The 24240-nt window shown below is 41.0% G+C and overlaps 1 protein-coding gene across 1 annotated transcript; it reads left to right on the forward strand.

Annotated features, from left to right (window-relative positions):
• The first annotated feature begins 671 nt into the window (after positions 1 to 671).
• On the forward strand, positions 672 to 23958 carry wdr90 (WD repeat domain 90). The gene is made up of 43 exons (XM_072373847.1): positions 672 to 784; positions 959 to 1050; positions 1254 to 1430; positions 1791 to 1929; positions 2037 to 2207; positions 2588 to 2714; positions 3011 to 3078; positions 4001 to 4113; positions 4266 to 4496; positions 4565 to 4627; positions 4710 to 4778; positions 4902 to 5012; positions 5152 to 5297; positions 5431 to 5488; positions 5720 to 5838; positions 6726 to 6887; positions 7021 to 7151; positions 7552 to 7668; positions 8221 to 8456; positions 8783 to 8919; positions 9018 to 9148; positions 9553 to 9683; positions 10058 to 10219; positions 10487 to 10615; positions 11466 to 11599; positions 11683 to 11723; positions 11815 to 11928; positions 12331 to 12507; positions 12622 to 12704; positions 12791 to 12893; positions 13118 to 13239; positions 14478 to 14634; positions 14843 to 15033; positions 15261 to 15429; positions 15625 to 15748; positions 18887 to 19058; positions 20007 to 20129; positions 20302 to 20470; positions 21213 to 21343; positions 21893 to 22036; positions 23180 to 23296; positions 23437 to 23521; positions 23645 to 23958. Exons 1-43 carry the CDS (start codon positions 772 to 774, stop codon positions 23800 to 23802), a joined length of 5547 nt encoding a protein of 1848 aa, XP_072229948.1. The 5' UTR covers positions 672 to 771; the 3' UTR covers positions 23803 to 23958.
• Positions 23959 to 24240: the final 282 nt, after the last annotated feature.

A 24240-nucleotide genomic window follows, 5' to 3' on the forward strand; every position in this document is an offset into this window, starting at 1 on the left:
TATTTGCACTTAACCAGCATTTCATTGTTTGCTGTTGGCTATATTTTGATGTTTGAGCAATTAGCTACTTTTCAGTAAAATTTGTACATTGTTATTTTTTGTGGATTGTATCTGCTTCAATTTCTGATCTAGGATACTGCTTCAGAGTCTTTGAAGATCGTTATTTATGTTTTGCTGGTATTGGCAGGTTCTTTCTTAAAATACACATTTGAATGTGTATCTTATCTATTGAAGTTGGTGTTTTTTTAATTTTTTTTTTGTATTTGTTGTCTTGTTTACCACACCATATAACCACATTGTCACTATGGTGATGAAAGTGCCACAGCCTGTAACTTTACTCATTTCTAAAAAGTTAAGTCATCATTAACTGGACAGGGGCATTTTTGGGGGCCTATCAGTTTTCAGCAGGGGCCAGTGCCCCCCTTGCCATGGATCTACCCATGACAGCTGGAAATGTATTGGTTGATTTAAGATTAGTGAATGAGTTCCAAGCTGGAGGGCAAAGTTTTTGTACAGCAATGAAGTCATGAATTAAAACATGTATTTATTTATTTATTCATGTATTTATTGTCAAAATCTATTTCCTCACGTATGGCTTTTGGGTCAATGAACTTCATTACCCAGCAGCACCATGACTGTTATTACGTCATGGCGTCGCTGGCAACAGCGGAGGCTGAAGCGGGAAGAACTTAACTGTCCTAGTTTGCTAGCGAACGTACTACAGACTGAGGAATCAACAGGTGGATTTTTTTTATTTTGCAGTAACTGTCAATGGCCTCAAAAGGTAACGTGAACTTTTTTTTTTTATTTTGAATTAGCGTCGCTAGTTATGGAAATATTGGATACAGTAACAGGAACTGTGAGAGTGCAAACATGCCGTGAAACATTGTGAGCAGCTGTTATTTCGCTGGTTAACATGAAGTGCTAACTGTTCCCAAACGCTGTTATGGTTTTGCAGATTGGCAGCATCCTTACGTCAACATATTCAAACATGTCAGAGTTGAGGACTGGAAGAGGTCGGCCAAGGAGGGAGATGTGTCGACGTATATGGTAACTTCTTTCACGTTAAATGTTTGACATTTAAAGGTCCGTGCCTAAGCTGGATTTGTTATAATGCTAGACGCTTGTGAGCTTCTTTACACCTGGTTAGCGTTTACCTGTCAGAAGACAGACTGTTGTTGAGATAAAGTTTATCAACTGTAGTTATTTACAACAAGCTCACCTGACTTTTTGTCTGACAACACATCCCTTAGGACAAGACACTGAAGTGCTCGGTGTTCCGGATAAAGGGTCCCGTTCCTGCCAACAGCTACATCCTTATTCCCAGAAACACAAACCAGTCTCTGGGGCTTACTGGCCGCTTCCTCTACCTCCTCTTCAGGCCCACTCCTGGAAAATACTTTGTGGTCCATCTTGACGTTGCTGTGAAGGTATCAGACCTGATGATCTTGGGTAAAAAGTGTGGTGAAATGAAGAGTATAGCTATATTTTAAATTCTAAATTACACTTCATTTAGCAAGTCCTTTGACAGTTTTCAGAAGATTAATCTATTGCTCTCCCTTTTAATCACTGATTATACCAAACAATGTCTCACTAATGTTTGTTTTTAGTCTCACTGCTTAGGTTTTTCTAATATGGGTAATTGCAGCTGAATGTGCTTAGGCTCAAACTGGGCTATTAGGATTTTAAGCAATTCAAGTTTATTTGTTATAAGACAATAGCTTTTTTCTTTTCTTTTTTTTTGAATAAAGAAAGTTCTGCCCCATTTCTTTTTGTGCTCTGGTTTGCAGGAAGGACAGGTGGTCCGTATCTCTTTTTCCAACATGTTCAAAGAGTTCAAGTCCACAGCGACGTGGCTTCAGTTTCCTTTCTTGTGTGGGGCTGCAAAGGATTCGGTCTATGAAAGCACCTCCAAATCTGCAAAGCATGGTAAAATACAGTACATGCAGACACATACTTGTACTTGAACCACTGCTTACATGTCTTCTTTTTTTTTTTTTCAATGTGATAGCAATGTTTCTGATTATGGGTTCCAGGTTTGGTGGGGCCAGCTCCGACTTCAGTGCGTTGGACCTGTCTGATGCTGGATCTGCACTACACCCTTTTAGTCTACCTCAACCGCCACTATAGTCACTTGAAGAACATCAAACTATGTGCCAACATGGCCGTGAAAAACATTTTTACCAGTGACCTGCTGCTAGATCCTGGTCAGTGTCGTTTTCTGTCAAGCCTATTGCTATCTTTGCTTCTGTATGACGTCGCTGTGTTACAGGGTATCTGCAAAAAATTAATTTCTAGATGCGAGAGTCATGGGTTGTTTACATCTAGTTTGAGCTATTGTTAGTTGGATGATAAGCAAATTGTAAAAATGTTTCAAAGACCAAATGTAGGAAAGAGAAACACAAAGATGTTGCTCTAATAGAAAAATGCTTTGTTGTTGAAGCTTGAAGGAGCTCTCCCTGTGTCAAAGCCCTAGTCAAACCACCAAGCTCTTGAATGAAAATATTTTGAATAGACAAAGGAAATTCTTAAGTGCATGTTCATTCTATGTCTCACGTATCTGAACAGACTCTTTCTCCTTCAACAGGAGTTTCTTTCAGTGAAGCAAAGCAAATGGGTCTTACCTCTTCTCAGGGAAAAGGTCCGATTCCCAGAGAGATGTCGTTCCCGGTGCCGAAGGGAGGCTCCTGGCATGACCTCTACGATCACATCAAGTACAGTTGTCTTACCAGGATTTAGAAAAAGAAAAAAATTGTAATGACACGGTTAAAGGCAAAACACACTTTTTTATAAGTGTTGTCCCTTGAGATGGAAGATTAGTTTACATATGACTGTACCAGAGCATTTCAACGGTAGATTTTCCTTATGGTCTACACAGAAAGCCCATTTCAGTGATCTGTTTCGAACACCAGGAAATAACATCTGAACCACCGATTGAAATATTAGTTCAAATGTTTAAAAAGTGGCGTTCATTTTATTGCTTCTAAGCCTCTCATTTTTGTCCCAACAGGTTTCCCTCAGAGGGCACAAAGTTACCCTATGACTCCTTTCAAAAAGACAGCATCCATTCACAAGCTGGTGAGTTCTGAAAAGTACGCTGCACCCCCGTCACGTTCATGCTCTTGTTCAAGCTTCTGCCGCCTTTATGTGTAAGAATCCTTAGATTTAAGTTTAAAAAACAAACACAAAAACAGCTTTTTAGAGAAATTGTTACCAATAGAAACAAATGACACTTCAGTAAATGCTTCATCTCTGATATTATATTTTAAAGGCTTTTTATTATGTGTCTGTGCTGTGAGCATGAATCGGAGCCACCGTAGTTTTCAATAAATCAGCAGGACAAATTATTCCAACTTTTGCTGATATTTGATTTTTTTTTTTAGTTTTTGTTTTCTTTATTTATTGTAGAAATGATCAAATGAATGACAACAGATTGTAAGACGAACAAGAATGTGAGGAAAAAAGCAAAAACGTTCAACATCCTAAAAGTACCACATCCAGAACTTTGACCTCTTCTCACTGATCAGAAGGCAAAGGCCTCGCTGGCCGTCACAGCCATGCAGCAGTTCTTGTACTTACTATCAAGACGTTTTGTAATCCACCTATGCAATGGTCTGCAGGTCTTTGGATTCAAATGCTTTCTTATGATCACTTTGGTTTTCAGTTTTATTGACAGATTCTGGTCTCTGCCAGGACTCCTCTAGATCGTCTTCTGTTAACAATTTACTCTCTTCTTGAACTAGAACTTTTATGTTTTGAGTCTTTGCCTTATTAGATGATCCAGCATTGCCAGAAGTGCTGATGAGTCTTTTGTTGTGGTGCAGTTTACTTTGACCACGTTGCTTCGTCCATTATTATGATATTAAGACAAACTTTCATGTGCCTGTCTTGTTAATGGGAGACTCCCATTATGATGGAAACGGACACATTTGGGCACGACAAAAGCACGAAAGCATTCCAAAAACAAATTGGATGACTGACTTGCGCATCTTTTTCTCAGGAAGTACTTCAAACCGAAGAAGCCCAGCAAGAGAAGAGTCTTGCTGTGTTAACCTCAGCAAATCAGTTCAAGACCGGGTTTCCCTCATCCAGCAGCTCACCATCCCAAAATTAGTAAGATTATTTACATTCAGTCCATCATCTTTTATATTTTCTGCATGGATTTCTGTGTGATGTTGAGGTCAAGGCATTTTACTGTAAATATAGTTTTAAGGAGCAACTATTTTTACAGTAAAAGCAATTTCTCTTTATCTTTTTCTTCTCAGCTCCCAAGGAATCACACCCCAGTGGTATCCAGTATACCTGACTTGGGTGTTGTGTCAACTCACCAGCAGGACTTGTTTTCTCGTAATGATTGCCAAGTGCAGGAGTCGGCATGCCCCAGTTCACAGCAGCTCACTTCCAGGCCAGCTTGTGATACTGATGATGGTGGAGTCCATGTGTATGTGACTCCTGAAGATGAGCTCAGCACGCACGAAGAGGAAAGTGAAGAAGAGGTGATGCTTCGAAATTTATACCGACGACTGTTTTTTTTTTTTTTTAAACTAAAAATGCTATGTTGCAGCTGGTGTGCTCTCCTGTCTCACATGCTGTTGCTCTGCCATCGTCGAAAGAAGGCAAACATGAGGTAAGGCATGAAAAGTTTACTGAAAACTGCTTCCAAGACGTATTTAAGAGCTCATTGTAAAACCTGTCTCTATCCTCTTTAGAAGCTGCTCCCAGATCCGATCCTCAGGCTCAGTCGAATCATTGGATTTGGAGGAGCCACTACTAGATATGTATGCTCATTTTGACTTGAACCCTTACCAGACTGTCCTTACGTGTTGTTCAAGCTTTAATTTCCTGTACAAAACACAATAAAACCAGGCCATTTTGAAGTTTTAGCCTTATTGTGTTTACAGGCCCTGTGGACCAAATCGGGTGATGCAGTGGTGTATCCATGTCATGCCATTATCGTCTCCATGGAAATATCCTCAAACCGGCAGAGATTCTTCATCGGCCACACTGATAAGGTAAAACGGGCTGGTGAACGGATCGTACCATGTGCGGGATGACAGCTGACAGCTGTAATGATTCAGTTAATGTGCAGTTACATTCAGTACATGGAGCTAACTTGGTGGAAATGGAATTCTTTCAACATTCTCTCTGTAGGTTTCTGCACTGGCTTTTAATGGCAACACAACACTGCTGGCTTCAGCACAAACTGGCAAAAATAGTGCAATTCGAGTATGGAACTACAGCAAAGGAAACTGTCTGGCCATGTTCAGAATTCATGCACACTCCTTATCCTGTCTTAGGTAACCAACAAAATACACTCATTTACTCATACGTGCAGTTTTTCTTACATTCACATTTAAGTCTGGGCTTAGAATAAACCCCGCTTGCTCACACTAACTTAATATTTTTCATCAAACACTTTCCTGTTTGAAGTTTCTCATATGGCGGTGGTGTTCTCTGTGGAGTGGGTAAGGATAGCCACAATAAAACGGTAAGCTCTACTAATCCATTTAGCGGCATGAAAATTCTATAGTTTAGTTTCTAATTTGTTTCTGAAGAGAATTGGAGTAAGCGACGCTCAGGATTTGTAGAACACATCGGATCATTATGCAATCACCCATATTAGATCATCTACATAATTTTAATGACATGCTGTGGTGTGACATCATGCCCCCTTAATCAGAAAAAGTTTCCCCCTGATTGTTCTGTCATTTTTCCACAGATGGTGGTGGTGTGGAACACTCGAAACGTTGTCAAAGGTGGAGAGGTGGCCATCTTAGCCAAAGCACACACAGATGTCGACATTAGCACCATGAAGATTGCTTTCTTTGATGATACAAGGTATCCTGCCTACTCCCTATTTAAATCTGTCATACATTTTGCTAGCAGACCGTGCATGCAAACATATTTAATTGGGGAACATCTTTATGCATCTGTAATCCCATTTGATCCGGGCCGATATGGCAGTCCGTGACTTCAGCTCTGCATTTAACAATCTAATAACTTCTAATAAATTTGTCAGCCAGCACTTTCTACTTTCTACTTTCTACTTGACTGTTATTTGTCTGTAAAAACTGCACGGTATAAATTAATTTTTCGAATAGCAAGTGTCCAGTCAATATTTGCACAACAAATACACATGGAGATCTAGCAAAAGAAAATCCTCCCGAGCTCTTAATTACTCGTAGGATGGGCATGTGGTGCTCTAATGTGGACTGGCTGAAAGATGACACTCTTCCAAGCTGGTTCTAACAACTATAAGAACTGGTTATGAGTAGCAACATGGAGCTGTGACAGTTATGCTGCTACCTGTGGGGTAAAGAATGTCATCATTCATGAGCTGCTTATTTCTAAATGCCATGTTGGCATATTATGATTCCTAAGTTGTTCCCTTGGTAGTTTATAGTCGCAGCAAGGAAGGTGTGTAGTTTGCTGACAGATTCCCTTAAGGAGCAATTGAAGAGTGTAGATCCTTCCTGATTGAATGAGGTGTTCTGCATCAAGAAATCTGTTAATTAGACATGTACTTGGAGATGTTTTGGCCTATTTGCTCACCCACTCTTTCAGGCGTTTTACTGGGAGATTATCACAGTAACATTTTACAGACACGTCTGAGAAGCAGTTGGGAATTATATAGCATCATATAGCATCAGAAAGAGGACTTGTGCAAGATCATCAGATAGTCCGAAGTCAGAGAGGAGATTAATCTGTGGCTTTGCTGGCTTCAGGATGGTTTCATGTGGTCGTGACAATATTCGACTTTGGCGAGTGCGGAATGGAATGCTGAGGTCCTGTCCAATCAACCTGGGTGAATACCACTCCCTGGACTTCACTGATGTGGCCTTTGAGGAGGGAAACTTCTCTGACCAGAATACTGACGATCGAACTCTGTGAGCGAACGCATCACTCACTGAAAATATCTGAGTTTCCTTTGCACTAGAGCAAGTATAAATCTTATGGAAATCGACTGAAAATGTTCAGATTTAAGGGGTTATTGTTTTCCCGCTGACTGTCCTCTCCTAGATTTGCCAGCAGTCGGAGTGGCCATATTTTTGAGATTGACTATAGCAGAGTTGCTATTAAGAATGTGAGGAAGCTGACGCCTGCACAGCAGCAGCATTCGGACCGAAGGGAGAAATGGACTTTTAACACAGGTTTGTCTGAACTCAGCTCAGACAGGAAGTGTGTTGTTATGTATTTTCTTTAAATGGGCGTTGAGAAGATCTTTTAAGGACATCAAGGTGGTGCGCGTGCATACTCACGCTAACATTAACTGATTTACATTAATTTCACTTAATTCATATTCGTTGAAAGGTAACTTGATGCCGTCCTGTTGCATGAGCCAAGTTCAGTGAGACAGATGCGCTCATAATTTGACCCTTGAATATTTTGGTATACACAGGAGCTCTTGGTCAAATCAATGACTGCAAGGTGCCCATTCATTTGAAGTCCTGATAAAAAGGATTTTTATTATAGTCCAATATAAGGTCATAGGGTGTACTTTCTGTATGTTTCCCCCAACAGTTGTAATGTAGGTATGTATCTCTTTCCCAGGTCCAGGAATTGCCATCAACAGCATCAGTGTGTCGTCATCGTTCTGTGCCACAGGCTCTGAAGATGGTTTCCTGCGTCTCTGGCCTCTTGATTTTTCTACCGTTTTCCTTGAGGCTGGTAAGCACAGCGAGAGGTGGAATCACATTTACCCACCGCAGAGGACCAGCAGCCAATCGTTCCCCGCTCTGCAGGCAGTGCTTTAAACCTAGTTTATGCTTCTGCGTCATGCCGTCGACACGGACCCCTACACCGGAGCCTGACGCGCACCTCCAAAAATTTTTGTGACAATGTCACATGCTCCTTTGCGCCTTTGCAAGCTAAGATGGCCTTTTAAAATGATGAAGTCTGATTCTTTGTCAGTTGATTCCAAGCAGTGGCTTACTTAGACAAGGTTTTTCCCAATTTACTGTAAGGTTTTGGGATAGATGGAGGGAATAAATTCCTACAATATACTTTGTGGACAGATGTATAGCGATAACTTACTCATGAATAGGACTAAGCCAATGGTTAGGTCTAACTACTTCCACTAATAAAACAGACATGACATCTGTGTATATTCATTGGCTTTGGCTTAACTGACATTCACATCCATGAAAATAAGATCTACTGTATTTGTGCCGTCCATAGATCCTCACACAGACATATAACAGGCATGTATTTGTTTTCCAGAGCATGAGGGACCTGTGAGCATGGTGTTGATCTCATTTGACAGCCTTCAGGTCCTGGCAGCCACCTCAACTGGCAACCTGGGTTTTCTTGACGTGAGCAGCCGCGGTTACAACACACTGATGAGGTCCCATACAGACACCGTGCTTGGCTTCAGTGTGGACGGCATTCGTCGGCATCTCACAACGGCCTCCTCTGACGGCACGGTGCGCATTTGGAATATGGATTCCTTGCATCAGGTCAGTTAAGATTATATTTAAGTTTTTGGTTTTCAACGACAACTTTTAGCTCAACTTTCTTACCTAATTTAATCCCCCTTTGCGAAGAAATTCTCTGTCATCACGGCATCTGCCAAGTAGCTTAGATCGTGTATATTTTTGTTTGCAGAGACCGTGGTCACGATGGAAGACAGAGAAAAATGTATTTGACTAAGTTTGAAGCTGATTTGACAAGATTTACGATGAACGAGTAGCACAGAAATGCAGTGTGACTTAAACTAATCAAGCTGACACCGTTGCCTTTTGCTTCCGGTTGGCTTATCTGCTGTCTTTTCTCCTGTGTTTAGTTGTATGATTTTGTGTCTGAGGACAGCCCCTGCTCTGTGGCTTTCCATCCACACGAGCAGACCTTCTCTTGTGGCTTCAGCTCTGGAGTCGTCAGAGTCTTCGATATATCCAGTGCGAAGCTGCTGGCTGAACATAAGTACGTCTTAATTTAATGAAGGCATCGTCAGTTGCAGCACAAGAATGCATAGAGACAACTGACTCGGCTTTTGCCTCTTTTTCTTGTTTTGAACTTAGGCAGCACAGAGGTGAGCTGGTTGGTCTTGCCTTCTCATCAGATGGAGAGTTCATGTACAGTGCTGATTCTCAGGGTTCCCTGGCACTTTATAACGCTTCAGAGGAAGATCACCATGTAATCAGAGTTGCATGTAGGTATATCGACGCACTTTCTGTACAGCAAATGCTATGTCACACTCAATGCTTTTTACCTTCAGCTAAAGGTTTATATATTCCTGATTTTGTGGTATTTCAGGCGCACGGAGCAGATTTAAGATCTACTCACAATGAGCTTTTGTTCCTTGATGTTGTAGAAGTATGAAATTTGAAATAGCTTTGGATCACTTTTCTATTGTAGAAACCAGACTTTCTCTTCACTTTCACCTACTTTATTGAGTAAAACTCTTTAAATGTGCCTTTGATAATGTCCAAGTTCAATTTCATCCATATAGCTTGTTTCCAAATCACATTTTTCTTATCCAGATGTGGCTTTGCTGTTGCTTACATATAGTTAGATACTTGATAAGTTTGACTGACCCTGTTCCTAATTCTTCAGGTAATGTAGTGGCCCGTGGCACTGAGCGCGCTCCAGACGCTCTCACAGTGAGCAGTGACAGCTGCTTTCTGGCCTTTGTGGGTCCCTCGGAATACATTGTTACCATCGCCGATGCTCGGTCTCTGGATGAGGTATTTTGCCAACTGTCACTGTTCAGCGCAGATCATTTATCATAATTCTGAGATTAATTGAAATGAGATTTCACAAAAATGATTAAGGGACTGTCCAGTGTATCCTGCCTTTCACCCGCTGGAATAGGCTCCATCCCCCTTGCAACCATTATTTGGATTAATCAAAGAAAATGGATGGCTGAATGATAATTAAGACGTTTCCTTTGGTTATGTTGGTTTCCCCACAAACTATAGATAAAATTACATCTGCTATTCCCATTCTTCCCAGTGAATACAGTCAACATAACGTCTTAGCTTTGAGCACATTGGTGTAAGTTCTTATGTCTCTCTCTGTCCAAACCAGCTAATCCTAAACGTAACCCATCTCTGTCTAGTTGCTACATGTAGATGTGAGTATTTTGGATGTAGAAAGCCCCCAGCTGGATTCTGCACTGAAGGTCTGCTTCGCTCCGGCCACCACTGAACACTTGCTTATCGCCACATCTGCAAACAAGATCCTCTGGCTTAGCACCAAGACAGGCCGTCTGCTCCGAGAGGTGATTCTGCTCAGCTTAAACACGTCAGCCGACCTTCTGCATCTGCTGCGTCTAATTTCTCTCAATTCTTGTGTTTGCAATATATCCTCGTTATTTAGACAGGAGTCTTAAAGTGTAAAGGATTGTGGACGTGGATTCTTTGTGTTGCATAAAAAGAAGCATTAGAAGAATGTCATGGTCACAGCTTGTTTATACGCAATCAAAGATCCTCTTTAAACCGCATGTGAGAGAGAGAGAGTTTGTTTCTCACTGGTTTTCTGCCAACAGGTTTCCAAGGTGCATAAACACCAGTGCTCGTCCCTTGCTGTGAGTGAAGATTGTCGATTTCTGCTGACAGCTGGACACAATGCGGTGAAAGTGTGGGATTATAACATGCAACTCCATATTAACTCACAGGTAGTCGATAGTAGAGTCATTTGTGTCTTTAATAAATGGGGTTTGGGTCCAAAACTGTTTGTACTTCTAATGGCACCAACCTGTTTACAACACACATGAATTAATGTCAGATTAATACTGCATCTGTTATGAGGAGAAAAAAAAAAAGGTACTCTTTGGGGAAGCAGGGCGGTGTATCGACTTTTTCTTTTACCTCATCGAACAAGAAGTTAAATGTGACAATACTGTTCATTGAAATCGTCTGGCACTGGATTATTAGTTTCCCTCATAAAGCCGTGACGATGTGTGTGTTTCTCCAGATTTCTGCAGATTTTTCAGTGCCTTTTAAAAGCACCGGCGTAGTATTTTTCTTTGTTGAACGAAATTCATCTGTCGTTTCTTTCCTAGTGCTTCACTTATAAAAATGTTGCATATCAAAGCAGTATCCAAATTACGGTAATACATTTTCCAGCCTATTTCTTAAACAAAAAGTTTTTTTTTTTGTTAGTACAGTGGCTGTAAAAAGATGCCACTGAATACCATTTTGTTTAGAAATACCATGATATAATAATATTGTCGCCCTTCTTTTCTGTTAAATGTCGCAAAGTCCAGGCACCACCAGTATGAGTTTAAGCATAAACTGTTTCCATCCCTGTATGGACAGAATGCTGTTGACTTAAACAGAACATATTTTGTGAAGATTTTATATTAGAAAAGTTGCTCTGTTTGCTTTTTTTTTCTTCATATTTTTGGAGTCATACAAGTTTGTATTGTTGTATTGCTGGCTAAGTTAAAACATGATACTCTATCTTTTTATGAATGAACATGTATGTTTAATGATGTTTGTAAATGAAACGTGTCTCTGTGCCAGATGTTCATTGGTCACAGTCAGCCCATTCGTCAGGTCAGCTTCACCCCTGACCAATTAGGTGTAACCTCAGTGGGAGATGCCATATTTCTTTGGGACTTCCTGGCAAATGCTGCTGACCCGTTGACTGACAGTCGGTAATAAACTCGTATGTGCTTTGTCAGCATGTTGCTCTGTGTTAGATCTGTTGTTAAATCTCTGATTCACTCTGTCCCCACAGTTCATCCCATAAAGCAGGCCTGACGTCGGATCTGAAAGCAGGTACCTCGTTTAAAGTTGAATTAAGTTTAGTTTTGCTTAAATAACGTAAAGTGCGTCCAACTCAGTAGCTTTCATATAACCGTTCAACCAGATGCTGAAGTCAGTGGAGTACTGCTGTCCAATGGGATGCCTCGGCAGACGGCTCCCCTCCCTTCTTCGCCGCCACGGCTAGACGTTAGCACCATTGACCAAGTTGTCCAGGAAGGTAAGTTTCTGTTGTGGTTTTGAAATCTCCACCTGATCGAACTCTTGACTGTATGATTTCCCCCACAAAACTGATAAACTTGGCTGAAAAATACACATATTTGTAGTTTGTTTTGGTTACTCCTGATCGATTGGTGGGTGAGGAAAAATAAGATGTTTTTACATGAATATGTGTATTCCCAAGCTGTACTGGCTTGATGAAATCGTCTTTTTTAAGCTAATTTTGTCTGCTTTTTGTGTGTTGGCGGTGTCAGATGGCAACATATTAATGGAGCATTTCTTTAAAGAAAATACAGATGTACAGTAATGTATATTATTATCTTGCCGGTAATTACAAAATGGAGCGAACTCTACCTGTATAATAGCACCAGTTGTTTTCAATATTTTCGTCTGTCTCACACAGGTTTGGGCTCCTTGTCTATTTGTGAAGACAACTCGTCAAATGCAGCCATTCCAGTTCAAAACTCTGGCCCAGATTCGGGTTCAAGTCCGGCCTTTGATTCCAGACCTGCCAGCTCCTTTCTCAGAGTCACAGACCTGGACGACACGTCTCCCCTGAGCACCTGTCGCACGGATAACAGTAAGAGCCTCACGGCTTTTCTTTGGCATGAACAGAAAACTAACCTTCTGTGAGTTTTTTTTTTTTTTTTTTAAGTATTTTCCATTTTTGATTATGCGTTATTATGTCATTTAGTTGAGTTGAATCAGAACAAGCCAGTGCGTCCCGATTGTTACAGACACTTCATCCCACGCTTCAAGTCCTCCTCTCTTGATGAGGTAAAGAATAATTTTATTCATTAATGGACTGCAGTTCATGAGTGTGTTTGTGTATCTGGTCTATTCAGCTATTTTCTCTGATCCAGACTGTTGTTGCTCCCCAACCACAAGAAGCGGGCCTGACGCTAAAAGCGGTGATCGGCTATAATGGGAATGGGCGTGGCAACATGGTGTGGAGCCCCGACCAAGGTTAACATGATACATCCAGTTGAAAAGTCTTCATTTTGAAGGTCTTCTTGTCAGTGTTTACTTTAATTCTTATCAACGTTACTGTACAAATTATAGCTTGCAAATGGAGAAAAAAAAGCTAAATTTTACCTGTGACATGCTGACACTTTATATCTCACGTCAGTCCTGAAAACAAAATAATTGGGTATTATTTTGCCATCACAAGCTATTAATTTCCTTTGCAGGGTTATTTGCATACTCTTGTGGCTGCGTAGTGGTGGTGGAGTACCTTCATACAGGCAGCCAGAGACACTTTAAGGGCCACACTGAGGAGATATCTTGTCTTGCAGTCACAAATGATGCACAGGTACATGCTCTAAATGTGTGTTGTCATATAACAATGAATTTAAGTCATGAATGCAGGACTCATATGTACAAAAATGACAAAGAGCTCTCATCAATCTCCACTAAGCACTCAGGCCTTTCAGATTCAAGGCTTTAAAGCCACCTTTGGGGGGGAAAAAATAAATGTGCGTGTCTGCAGCTCGGTTCTGCTGATAACGTAGGATATAAAACGTTACATAGTTAAAAACCCAAAGACTCCCTGCAGATTCCTGTCTGTGTCATTCTCCATGTCGAGACCATTTTCTCTGAGTGATGACTCTTTTTTTTTTTCGTTCATCCAGTAAAACTTGAAACATAAAACTGCTTTTGAACCTTCTATTTTAATGCAGTGCCATACTTTCACTGCATATATATATAATGCTAAACTGTCTTATGAATGAAAGAAATCCTATTACTTTCTTGACATTTGAAACGACAGCTGGCACCATCAGCTGTCTTTAACAAAGATGAATCCAAATCTGTTCCTTGAGATAAAATCGTGTGCAATTTTTTTTTTTTTTTAGAATAATTTTCATCCAACGTTGGGAAGAAATCTTCCACTCTTTCACAATTTGAGCCTGGTTGAACACTGACACAGTCAGTCAGCCATCATGAAATCTTTATTGGAAAAACTTGGTCATTCAGCATATTCAGGTTCTCGGCTGACCTTATTTTTTCACCATGCTGAACCTGACCAAATGAAAAAAGCAAAGCAAAATTATCAAAAAAAAAACCCAGATGTGCTCCCAGAGAAAAATGGTTTGAATGTGTCAGAGTTTCGCAGTTCTTTGCTGCTATCACTTTCTACTTCAGAGAGTAAAAACGTTCGGCAGGAGGTGAAAAACATCTTGTCCCTTCAGGAAATCAGAGATGCATCTCATCATTTGGTGAATGCACTTGAACAGTTGACTTTACTGCTTGGATAGTTTGTGTTCTCTGACCTTTTTCCTAATGAGCTCTGATTCTTGTTGGCACCCTGGACAGTTCAGGAGTCTATCACAGACCTATCACCAGTTCACCTACCATTCTTTGTATATATTTTTTAAATGGACCCATTTAGATAATATCATGAGATCCAGTTGAATGATTGAGTGCATAGCTGCTGCTACTAAAACTGATAACTGACGACTGTGAGATATCCTGCAATATATAAATCAATTGCGTATTGTTGTTCTGGAATCGGTTATTTTTTTTCTCCATTGGTCTTATCCCTTTTTCAAGACCCTGGCATCTGCAGCTGGCGGTAGTAGCGGTAGCAGAAGCCTCATCTGCATTTGGGATGTTCAGAATGGAACTTGTCTTAGCACCATCTCCTACCACAAGGGGGCAGTCCAGAGTCTTACTTTCTCCAGGGATGACCGCTTCTTTCTGTCTGTCGGTTGGTAAAATTCTATCTTGCTGCGCAGCTGAGTTACAAGTGTGTCCTGTGAATTTGAGCTTTCTCTTTTTAATTTAATTTTAATTAAATTTTTTTTTGTTTTGTTTGTTTTTTGCACATTTGATTAAAGTAGAGCAAATATGTCATCAGTGCCTGATGAAAGGACTCGCTTATTTATAGGTGATTTTTTTTTTGCAATATTATCTAGGGGACTTCTCAGACCCAGGGTTGGCACTTTGGAGCTGCGAGAACTTCCGGCTGCTGTCCAGTGTTGATCCGTCAGGACCAATCCACGATGCTGCCTTTAGCCCCTCAGCAGCCAGTCAGATGGCATGTGTGGGCAGCCAAGGTGTTTATTTCTGCCTCATCCACACACGGGGCCCAGAAGTAGACCTTAAGGTAAATGACAACAGAACAACTCTGATGATCACAACTCAAGATCTTATGGCGATTTTGACCGTTAGCCTTAACTAGCTTGTGGAAAACTTGTCATGGAACAGTAGCATTCTTGCACATCAAAGTTATATGTTGCTTAAAAGGTGTCATGCATCCCTATTTGGTTTTTCGTGGGCAAATACCATTATTGTATTCACTTTAGTGCCAAAGGATTTCTTTTACCCCTGTAGGTCCAAAGTGTGACGGCACCGGCAGAGCTGGGCGATGTGGAGCTGACTGCTCTGTGCTACCACATGGACTCCTTTTTGTTCACAAGCACAAACCGAGGACATGTTTGTGCCTGGGACGTCAACACGCAGCACTGCTTCATGGTCTGGGAAGCCGACAGTGGAGAGATTGGTAAAAAAAAAATTACAATTAAAAAAATTCTGGTACAACGTTGTATTCTGGTCATCTGCTTTGGAGAAGAATATTTCCAGCTAAGTCAACAAGAGGGATTTCATCTAGCAAAAAGAGGCCATAGTACTTTAAATGCATTTGTCCCCGGGATATTAAAAAATGGTAACTAGACTGATACGTTTTTTTTTGGTGCAGGAGTGCTACTGTGTCGAGGAAATCGTTTGTTGACAGGCAGCAACACCCGCTGGTTGCGACTGTGGGAGGTGGAGGCCGTACAATGCATGAAGCCCAAGGACAAAGTCTGCAGTGTCGAAGACAGGTATGCAGCCAATTTTCTGATTATTTGTTTCTAGCTCTTTATTTCTATTTTTTGTGTGATGTTTTCATGCAGTGCATGTCATCCTGAGTCAGTTTGCTTAGGGGAATGTACATACGTGCAACAGGTGATGTACCTTTTTAGTATTTTACTCCATTAACTTAGAGTATGTTGCAGAGTCACCTGTATTTTCATATCATAGTTCTTAAAAGATATATCACTATTTTACAGTTTGCATTATATTGTAATATTACTTTGGAAGTCCTTTTCCAACCGTACCCAAACGATATGTGGCTTTTTTGCCAGTATGAGTCTGTTACATTTATTCTGAGCTCCAAGGTCGGTTAGATGAATGAAGTCAGCCTCCAGTGTCTGACAGAGTCTTGGCCCTGCCACACTGAGCCTTCAGAAAAAGAGGAAGTGACAGCTTCAGCTGCATTAACTCTAATTCTGTCCATGTTCTGGGTGTTTTTCTTTGTGTCTTAGAGCATAAACGCCCTAAAAAAAGGTCAGAAAGTAACATTTTATTGTTGTTTTATTGTAAAATCTGCTGATTTTAAACAGTTTGGCAGGGTTTCATTAAGATACGTTAATAGATTACTGTGTCATTGCTCTGGTTTAACTTATTATCACATGTTTGTTGGGTAAAGCAATAAAACATTCAGAGCTTATGTTAAATCCAGTGTCCAACTAGAGGTCCCGCGGGACCCAACTCAAATCTCGCGGGCGGCCAAAAAAAACCAAAACACTGCAGGATCAGGGTGTAGCCTAGCGACAGGATGTCAATAAATGATGTGGAAAGGAAACTCAAAGAAGGTCTTTACAGCACAAAGACAAAGCAAGACAAGTCTGACATTTGGAGAAGTTTCTCAATTGTCAATGAATCTCTTTATTAATAGCCTATAAAATGACGTGTTTTCTCATGCAGGACGGGAGAAGACACAAAATCACAAGACACAATCATTTCTATTATTGTACGGGCATAAATTCTCAAGTTTTGCGGGTGCGAGGGGGGAGTGTAATAAACATGTTGAGGGTGCGGACGGGAGCGGGATGAAGAAAACGGTCCCGAGGAGGGCTCTGCTTTGAACCTCTGCAGCTATCTCCCACAAACTTATTTTATCCACTCCATGCTTATAGATCCACTCAAATTAGATTTGACTCTTGATATTTTAATGGAATTTAATTTTTTATTAAACTAATGCAACGTGTGTATAAGGCATATGTATAATTGCATCTCATAAGATTGCCTCTATGTCAGTAAATTAAAAGGTTAATTTGTTATGTTGACTGTTTGATTTAAAAAGTAAATACCCCATTGGCTAATTCACATTAAAAATTAAAAACAGTTGTGGAAAATGAATAGGCTTCTGCTCACACCGTCGTAGTTTTAATAACTAGTTAGGTCTTAATTGACTCTTTTAGTACTTGTAAAGCAGGTCAAATCGCATCAAACAGCTGACGGCTCAGGAAATTTTCAGCATGAAAAATCCTAATGGATGCATATAAAATCGGTGATTGCCGTTGAAATAAGATGGCAAAACAGTTCCCGCTTACAATTTCCACTGTGTGGGCACCGAAAGGTCACATATCATAACCCTTATTAATATATTAATGTGAGTCTCACATGTCATGTGTCCCCAGAATGTTTCATTTGAGTTTCAGCTCAATCTATCCAAGAGATGGCTCATTCTGCCATGCCTGTATTGGCCAGTTTTAAAGCCCTGTTGAAACCAAAAAAAAAAAGTCCTGCAGCGTGTGCCCTTTTCAGGAAAAAGTCAGTCTTTCCTGCTGCGTTTATCAGTGGAGAATGTCACCACACGACATATGCTGCTGCCCGACGTAATCCATGCTCATGGGAACACTTTAGAGAAGGTCAGTTTGACATGGAGCATTGGTGGTCAAAGAGAAAGCGGGACCGGAGAACCAATATGGGATGGCATTCAGTTGATCCAAACATCCATACAATACATCATTATCTGTGTTTTTATTTAGACTTTTGCAGTGCAGCGCAGCAGCTTGATCGTGAAAGGCTTGGAAGGTATTCTGGTTTAAAATGACATCTTAATTGGCTCTATTTTGCTCTCATTCTGTGTCCAAAAAAGCTGAAGAAGGAATATGTTTATCAGATTTGATCTTTATTAGCTCTATATTTATTAAATTACGATGAAAAGAAAGTCTGAGAGAAGCGATCAGATAGCCACATTATCAGCTCAGACTAATTATACAGGGATTTTCTATGAATGTAGGAACGACTGTAACAGTGGATCGGATGTGGGGGGGAAAAAAAAAACTGGGAGACAGTGAGCCAGCTGTTAATGGGTGGATGGGGGGGCTTGCATGTTGGAGGCATTGCTGAAGGTGTCGGGTGTATAGTTCTGACATCACAGCTTTACCAAAGTCCTTTTACAAGCACAATTTGTTCCCAAATGATGTGCAGGTTCGTTTGTTGATTATACATTCTTATGCTTTCACGGTTTTGATATAGCACAGGCTTGCAGTCCAATAAAAAAAAAAAAATCAAATCACTATAAAGGAAAGCAGCTACAGGTTAGTTGGTTTCATTTTTGATAACATGTGCTGGAGAAAATTGAAGTTTAAATTTTGCTTTTGGCCACAATCGCCAAAGGTATGTCTGGCCATAAAAGGCAGCAGCATTTGGTGATAAGAAAGGGGATGGAAATATTCTGCTTTGTGGCTGGGAGCTACACAGTGGTTAGTATCGTAGCCTCACAGCAAGTTTTTCCTGGTTTGTGGAGTTTTGTATGTTCTCCCCGTGTATGCGTGGGTTCTCTCTGGGTGAGTGTGCATGGTTGTGTGTCTGGATTGTGAGTTACAATCCACCATGAAAAAACATACAAAACAGAAGCTGGAGCTTTTCAAATCACCGTGGCCTGAATTTAAATACGCTGGAGTTGCAAATATCTCTTATAAATTGAAGTAAAATGCAAAGAAGAGTAGATTTCTTCGTTAGGTACTCTACTGATGCCATTTACATTTATTTATATCTGTCTTTTGTTCAAATGTCATATATAAGAAGCTCGAACGTTGTCCATAAAAATCTTGGGGGTAGTTCGTCAATTTGTGTTGGAAGCGGTTGGAAGAATATTTTATTTAAAAAAAGGTTTTCGTGTTCTTAAGCATGACATCTGTGGTGGTGGAGCAGGAGATCATGTTGGATGGGACGACGGTCAGCGCAGCATTCGACAGCACGATGGACATGGGCATTGTTGGCACCACAGCAGGAACGCTGTGGTACATCAACTGGTCAGACAACAGCAGCATCCGGCTGGTCAGCGGACACAAGACCAAGGTAACTAATGTGAGCTTTGGTCGATGGAAACTATTCCATATAAGCGTTGTGCGTCTCCGACTATGACCTGTAACTTTCCTCTTGGAATTAACATGTTTGTAAAAGACTTTGAAACGGCGACTATCTCTTTTATGCTTTTGTAGATTAGCATAGTCTGCTGGGACTGTTGCCTGTGGTAACATGACATAAGCAATATAAGAGTACGCTTGTGCCCATGGGCAGAGGTGCGCCTCTGGGGCTATTGCTAGAAACAATTCTCCTCTCACTGTCAGTCCAGTTTCTTCATTTGTAAAGGAGACTTGGTGCAGGATGTATAAGCTCTTTGAACATTCTACAAACACCACTCTTGTGGATGCATTTATTTCCTTTGCATATTTCTAGTTCATACAGGTTGCATAGTTATTATCCATCTATTTCCTCTGACATTAACAGGAACGCTCCCCGTTTCAAGTACATCAGCCCACCTCCTGTAGAATGCACAGCAGAAAATCTTTCTGAATGTCATAGCTTATGTGTGACAATCCAAGTCTGCTGTGAGAGTGCAAATTAATTGCCTTTCAGAAGCATATCCAGGAAGGGAGGAGCTATTCAAGGCATGAGTGTTTTTAGTGAGTTTAAGTGACATCAGTGAGGCCACAAATAGTCGACTTACCTTCAGTCACTTACTCTGCTTGCTCATCCCTGTCAAACCTTTATTCAATCAGGATTTTGTCTTTTTATCTACTCCACACAGATTTTTCAGCTTTTATCAACATTTTAAATGCCCTGAAAGTGGGGGAAAAGCTGGAGCCGTTCAACAGAAACAGATTTGTCTCGAGAGCAGATAACGTCTGAGGAAGCTCTGTTTTTCAGAGGCCATGCTGTAACCGTGTATATATCCGGGGAAAGAGAAAATCTCTTTTGTGTGGGAGGCTTTATTGTCTGTGTGCGCTCTTCTCTGCTGCCCAGGTCAATGATGTTGTCTTTAGCTTTGATGAGAGCCACTTTGCCACATGCAGTGAGGATGGCAGTGTGAGAGTTTGGTCAACCTCCAGCTATGAACTAGTGGTGCAGTTCCAGGTGCTCAACCAGGTGAGACAATACACCCCAGGAAGTGCACAGTGGGGTAAGATCAATGATCAGCAATGTTGACACAAACGGAATAAGCTGTTCTGTCTGGCTGCAGAATTGCCTTTGGAATAATCCAAGCACTAAATATTGTTCGGCTCTAAATGGCTGCTTTGTGTGTTTCCGTCTTGATTAGGCCTGTGGCTGTGTGTGCTGGAGCCCTTCTTCTAGCAAAGAGGGCACACGTGTGGCAGCGGGATACAGCGATGGGACTCTGAGGATCTTCCGGCTCGCTTCAACAGAGATGGAGATGAAGCTCCATCCTCATCATGTGGCTGTCACTGCTGTACAATATTCTGCTAACGGTGAACAACAAAAGCAATGCTCGAAACGCTTGTCTGCTGTATTTTCAGTATTTCAACAGCTTTGTTTTTATTGAGCCACCGTATTTTATTTCCATCTGTTTCTTTAAGGTATCTTAACAACTAACTTGACAGTCTGCCATTAGGCACTTCTGGAATGTTGATGAACCGTCTCTCCGGTAGTTTTGTGAAAGAGATCACACTGATAGGCTGTTCAGTGAAGTCTGTGTGTCTCTTCTCATTTTTCTCATCTTCATTTCTCCAAAACAAGGAACTCTTTCACATCAACACATCCACGTGGAGCAAAGAAACTGCTAATCATGACTCTTGAGATACCGGCTCTTTGACATTTTGCTGTTTGACACCAAGGCAAAAAAAAATTGCTTTTATTTTTGTATGACAGGCGTACCACTGCCCCCCCCTCTCCACTGTAAAGCAAAGTCTTCCTGACTGGCAGTTTGAAGCCATCTTCGCTGTGTGTTCATATGCGTTTTTTTGTCTGTTAAGACGCTGGTGAAGACCCAGCAGAGGACCTCTCGTTTGTGCCCATTTTTCATGTCGGTTTGGTGTATAAGAGCCCTTAGTGAAATTTTCTAAAACCTTCCTGCGAAGAGCTGCAATCCTTCTCCAATAGGTTATCGTTATATTGCTGAAGGTCAGATAGAACAGAGCACAAATGTCCGAGGAGGACTTCTCTGTGAATTTAAAGGCCCTTAGCATTATAACTGCTTTTTCCTCCTGTCAGGTCATGTGATCCTTTCAGCAGGGAAGAATGGCTTGGTAGCTGTCAGCAGCCCATTAAATGGAGCAACTATTCGGATCATCAAGGACCACAAAGGAGCAACAATTACCACAATTCAATGTGTGAATGAACAGGTCAGTCCGCTGAAGTCCAACCGAGAAGAGAAGCATTATCAGACCCTATTAAAGGAGACAATAAGAGAGCTTAGACTTCAGCTTAAGTGCCAGAAAATTCAACATCAGTACATTACTGTAGGTTTCTGCTGTAGTAATCGCAGGATTCTTATTTTTTTTTCTGTTTCGAGAAGTTCAGGTTTCTGTAGGTGTCTAGTTTTCTGTTTACACCCAATTTAACTACAGCTCATTTCCTCTCTGAGCCTTTTAAAAGTCCCTTTAAACACCTGTTCATAAATGTGTAAATGATAAACCTCAATTTTCATTACTGCTATTGCAGTAATGGCAACACTGACAGTTCCTTGTATGCTAATGTCATCGACCAGTTTGGAACGGACCTTTTTACGGGAGAAAGCAACATTTAACTTTCAAATGTTAATTCTTAACTCGGATACTTGTTTTGAAGTATAAAACGCTATCCTGTCGAATGTGATGGATGAAACTGCGGTTTTGTGTTATTTTCTTATTTTTCACATCATTATGTGACTGACGCTGTTTTCTTATCCTCAGTGCAAGAAGTTGGGACTGGAGGGAAATGAAATGTGGTTGGCAGCCGGCGCTGACAGACGCGTCAGCGTGTGGGTCGCTGACTGGTCTAAGGAGAAGTGCGATCTGCTCGACTGGCTATCATTTCCTGCTCCTGCCTTTTTTGCGGTACCGTCTTATTTTTGAGTAATTGCTGTGTTAGGTTAAGTTGTCATGGTTCTTGGATATTATTTAAGCAATGAATATTCTTACTTGGTCACAATCTGTAATTTTGTGTCACCGAATAGAGGCGACAGGCACTATAACATGAAAATAAGTCGGCAATTGGAATGACTTAGTCCTTGTTCCATCTTCTCTCGATATTCTATCATAGTTCTGAATTCTCTGACCAATGCTCTTCTCAGCCTCCTGGGATATCTGATGTTCTCATCAGCAGCTGACCTCACGGCCCAGTTGGACTGCGACCCTCCAAAGCTTTCAGTAACGAGTCATCTCAATGATTCTCATTCAGGTCGCACCAACAACCTTTCTGCAGCTGCCTGCACAGTTGTTTTTAACGGTCGAGATCAGACTGAACCCGCAACTGAGCAGCGTGCTTCAATTCTCAGCACGCGTACTTTCAATCCTGATGTTTTCTTAAAACAGAGGGAGGCAAAGCCGCAAAGAGCACTTTTTGTTTTTTTGTTTCTTATTGTAGTTGCATTCTCCCGATACACGAATCATTTGAACTGTAATGTAGTATTTACTTTGACAAGAGTTTTACTCTTTAACACATATCTTTATGGTTCCATACGGACTCAGTGCTTTGTTTAAGTCATACGTTTGTTCAACCTCGATACTGACCTTCTTTTGGCAGTGTGCTCGCCACTGAAGCTCTTCCTCCCTAATCAGATTAGGTATTGGTGATATGCAAGGGTCAGAATTATTTCTGGTTCAAGATCTGGAGGAAGAGTTCCCTCTAATTGAAGTTGATTAGAGATGTAATTGAGGCTTTTCAGGCAGATTTGGCAGCTGGTAGTTACTGAGGTTCTGGACTGTCTGGGACTGTGGTCTGGGTTGTTTTCAGCCCCTGAGTCAGGCATCAGTGTGCATTTTTCTGCTCTTATTTCACACATTGTATATATGTAATTCCCCTGAAATGTTAATACAGACTTTCAGGGCTGCTGTTTTCATTTTATGTTTGCATATGTGACTCTACTAATACCTGAAACACCTTGGAAAAACAGAACATCAACAAAGTCCTTTTTCTTTTTTCTAAGATTCGCTCTCTGTGTTGCATCTCATGGTTTCTTTCATGTCTTGGTGTTTTAGGGTGACGGCCTGCCTCCCAGCCTGGCTGTCTTCTGTCCCACAGATCATAGTCTGGTGGTCTACACTGGCTATGGTGTAGAGAAAGAGCTGTCTTTTTACAGTCTGGCTAAACAGCAGGTAACGCAGCCAGTTTTCATACGTTTTTCACTACTCGACCACGGTGCTGTGAAGTTTTCTGTGCCCATACTTGAATGGTGTTGCCGGCGGAGTGTTCACTAACGAGTGGGGAAGTTCAAGATGTTTTCTTTTTACAACAGATAGTAAAAAAGATCGCCCTGCCCCACTGGGCCACGTGCATCAGCCTGTCCCCTCAGAGTCAACTCGTTGCTGTGGGATCAAAAGGTACAATTCTCATTTTGTTTTGTTTTTTCTTTATTATATATCGCTGTATGGTTTCAGTGAAGAAATCACTGCCACAGGTTTGGGGATCGTGTGCAATATGTTTCTCACTGTGTCTAATTTCAGAACGAGTGCTGAAGCTGATCAAGTCAACCAGTGGCAGGTTTCAGGACTTCTTGCAGCACAGTAACTCACTGCAGACGTGTCACTTCTCCCCCTCTGGGTCGCTCCTTTTCTCTGTGGCTTATAATGAGATCCTGCTGTGGGAGGTGCGGAGCTTTTGAAAGGCCTCTGATCTATTTTTGAGTTTGTAGCACTTGAGTTTTGTCTGCTGTCACATATGCCGATGTTTTTATTGCTGTAGATTTATTGCTCCATAGACGTTTTTTTTTTATTTTTTATTTTTTTTAAATCAGTTATTTTCAGAGACATTAGTCTGATTGGAGTTTATGTTTGGAATATTTTCTTTCCGCATGTATGGTTTTAAAATAAACCTTTTTTTATGGAACAGAATCTTTTGCGTGGCCAGTCAATTCTGTTTTTTTATTTTTTATTTGACTTGTTCCCACTGTAAGTTTTTATGTTAAATACAGAGGAGGTGATCGATGTTTCTCTTCTGAGTAGATGGAGTTTGGGTCTGGGCTGCATGGCAATAGGAATAAAAAGCGGCATCTATGGTGGGTTTTCATTCAGTGTTGTTTCAGTCATCGCCTTTTGATTGA

The sequence above is a fragment of the Leuresthes tenuis genome, unplaced genomic scaffold (assembly GCF_036924035.1).
Source record: "Leuresthes tenuis unplaced genomic scaffold, fLeuTen1.0.hap1 SCAF_20, whole genome shotgun sequence".
Classification (NCBI taxonomy): domain Eukaryota; kingdom Metazoa; phylum Chordata; class Actinopteri; order Atheriniformes; family Atherinopsidae; genus Leuresthes; species Leuresthes tenuis.

What these genes read in the sequence shown, in the direction of transcription:
- wdr90 (XM_072373847.1), top strand. An exon ending in AATACTGACGATCGAACTCT is followed by an intron (nt 6,888 to 7,020) that starts GTGAGCGAACGC and finishes GTCCTCTCCTAG; the next exon opens with ATTTGCCAGCAGTCGGAGTG. An exon ending in GACGTCGGATCTGAAAGCAG is followed by an intron (nt 11,724 to 11,814) that starts GTACCTCGTTTA and finishes CCGTTCAACCAG; the next exon opens with ATGCTGAAGTCAGTGGAGTA.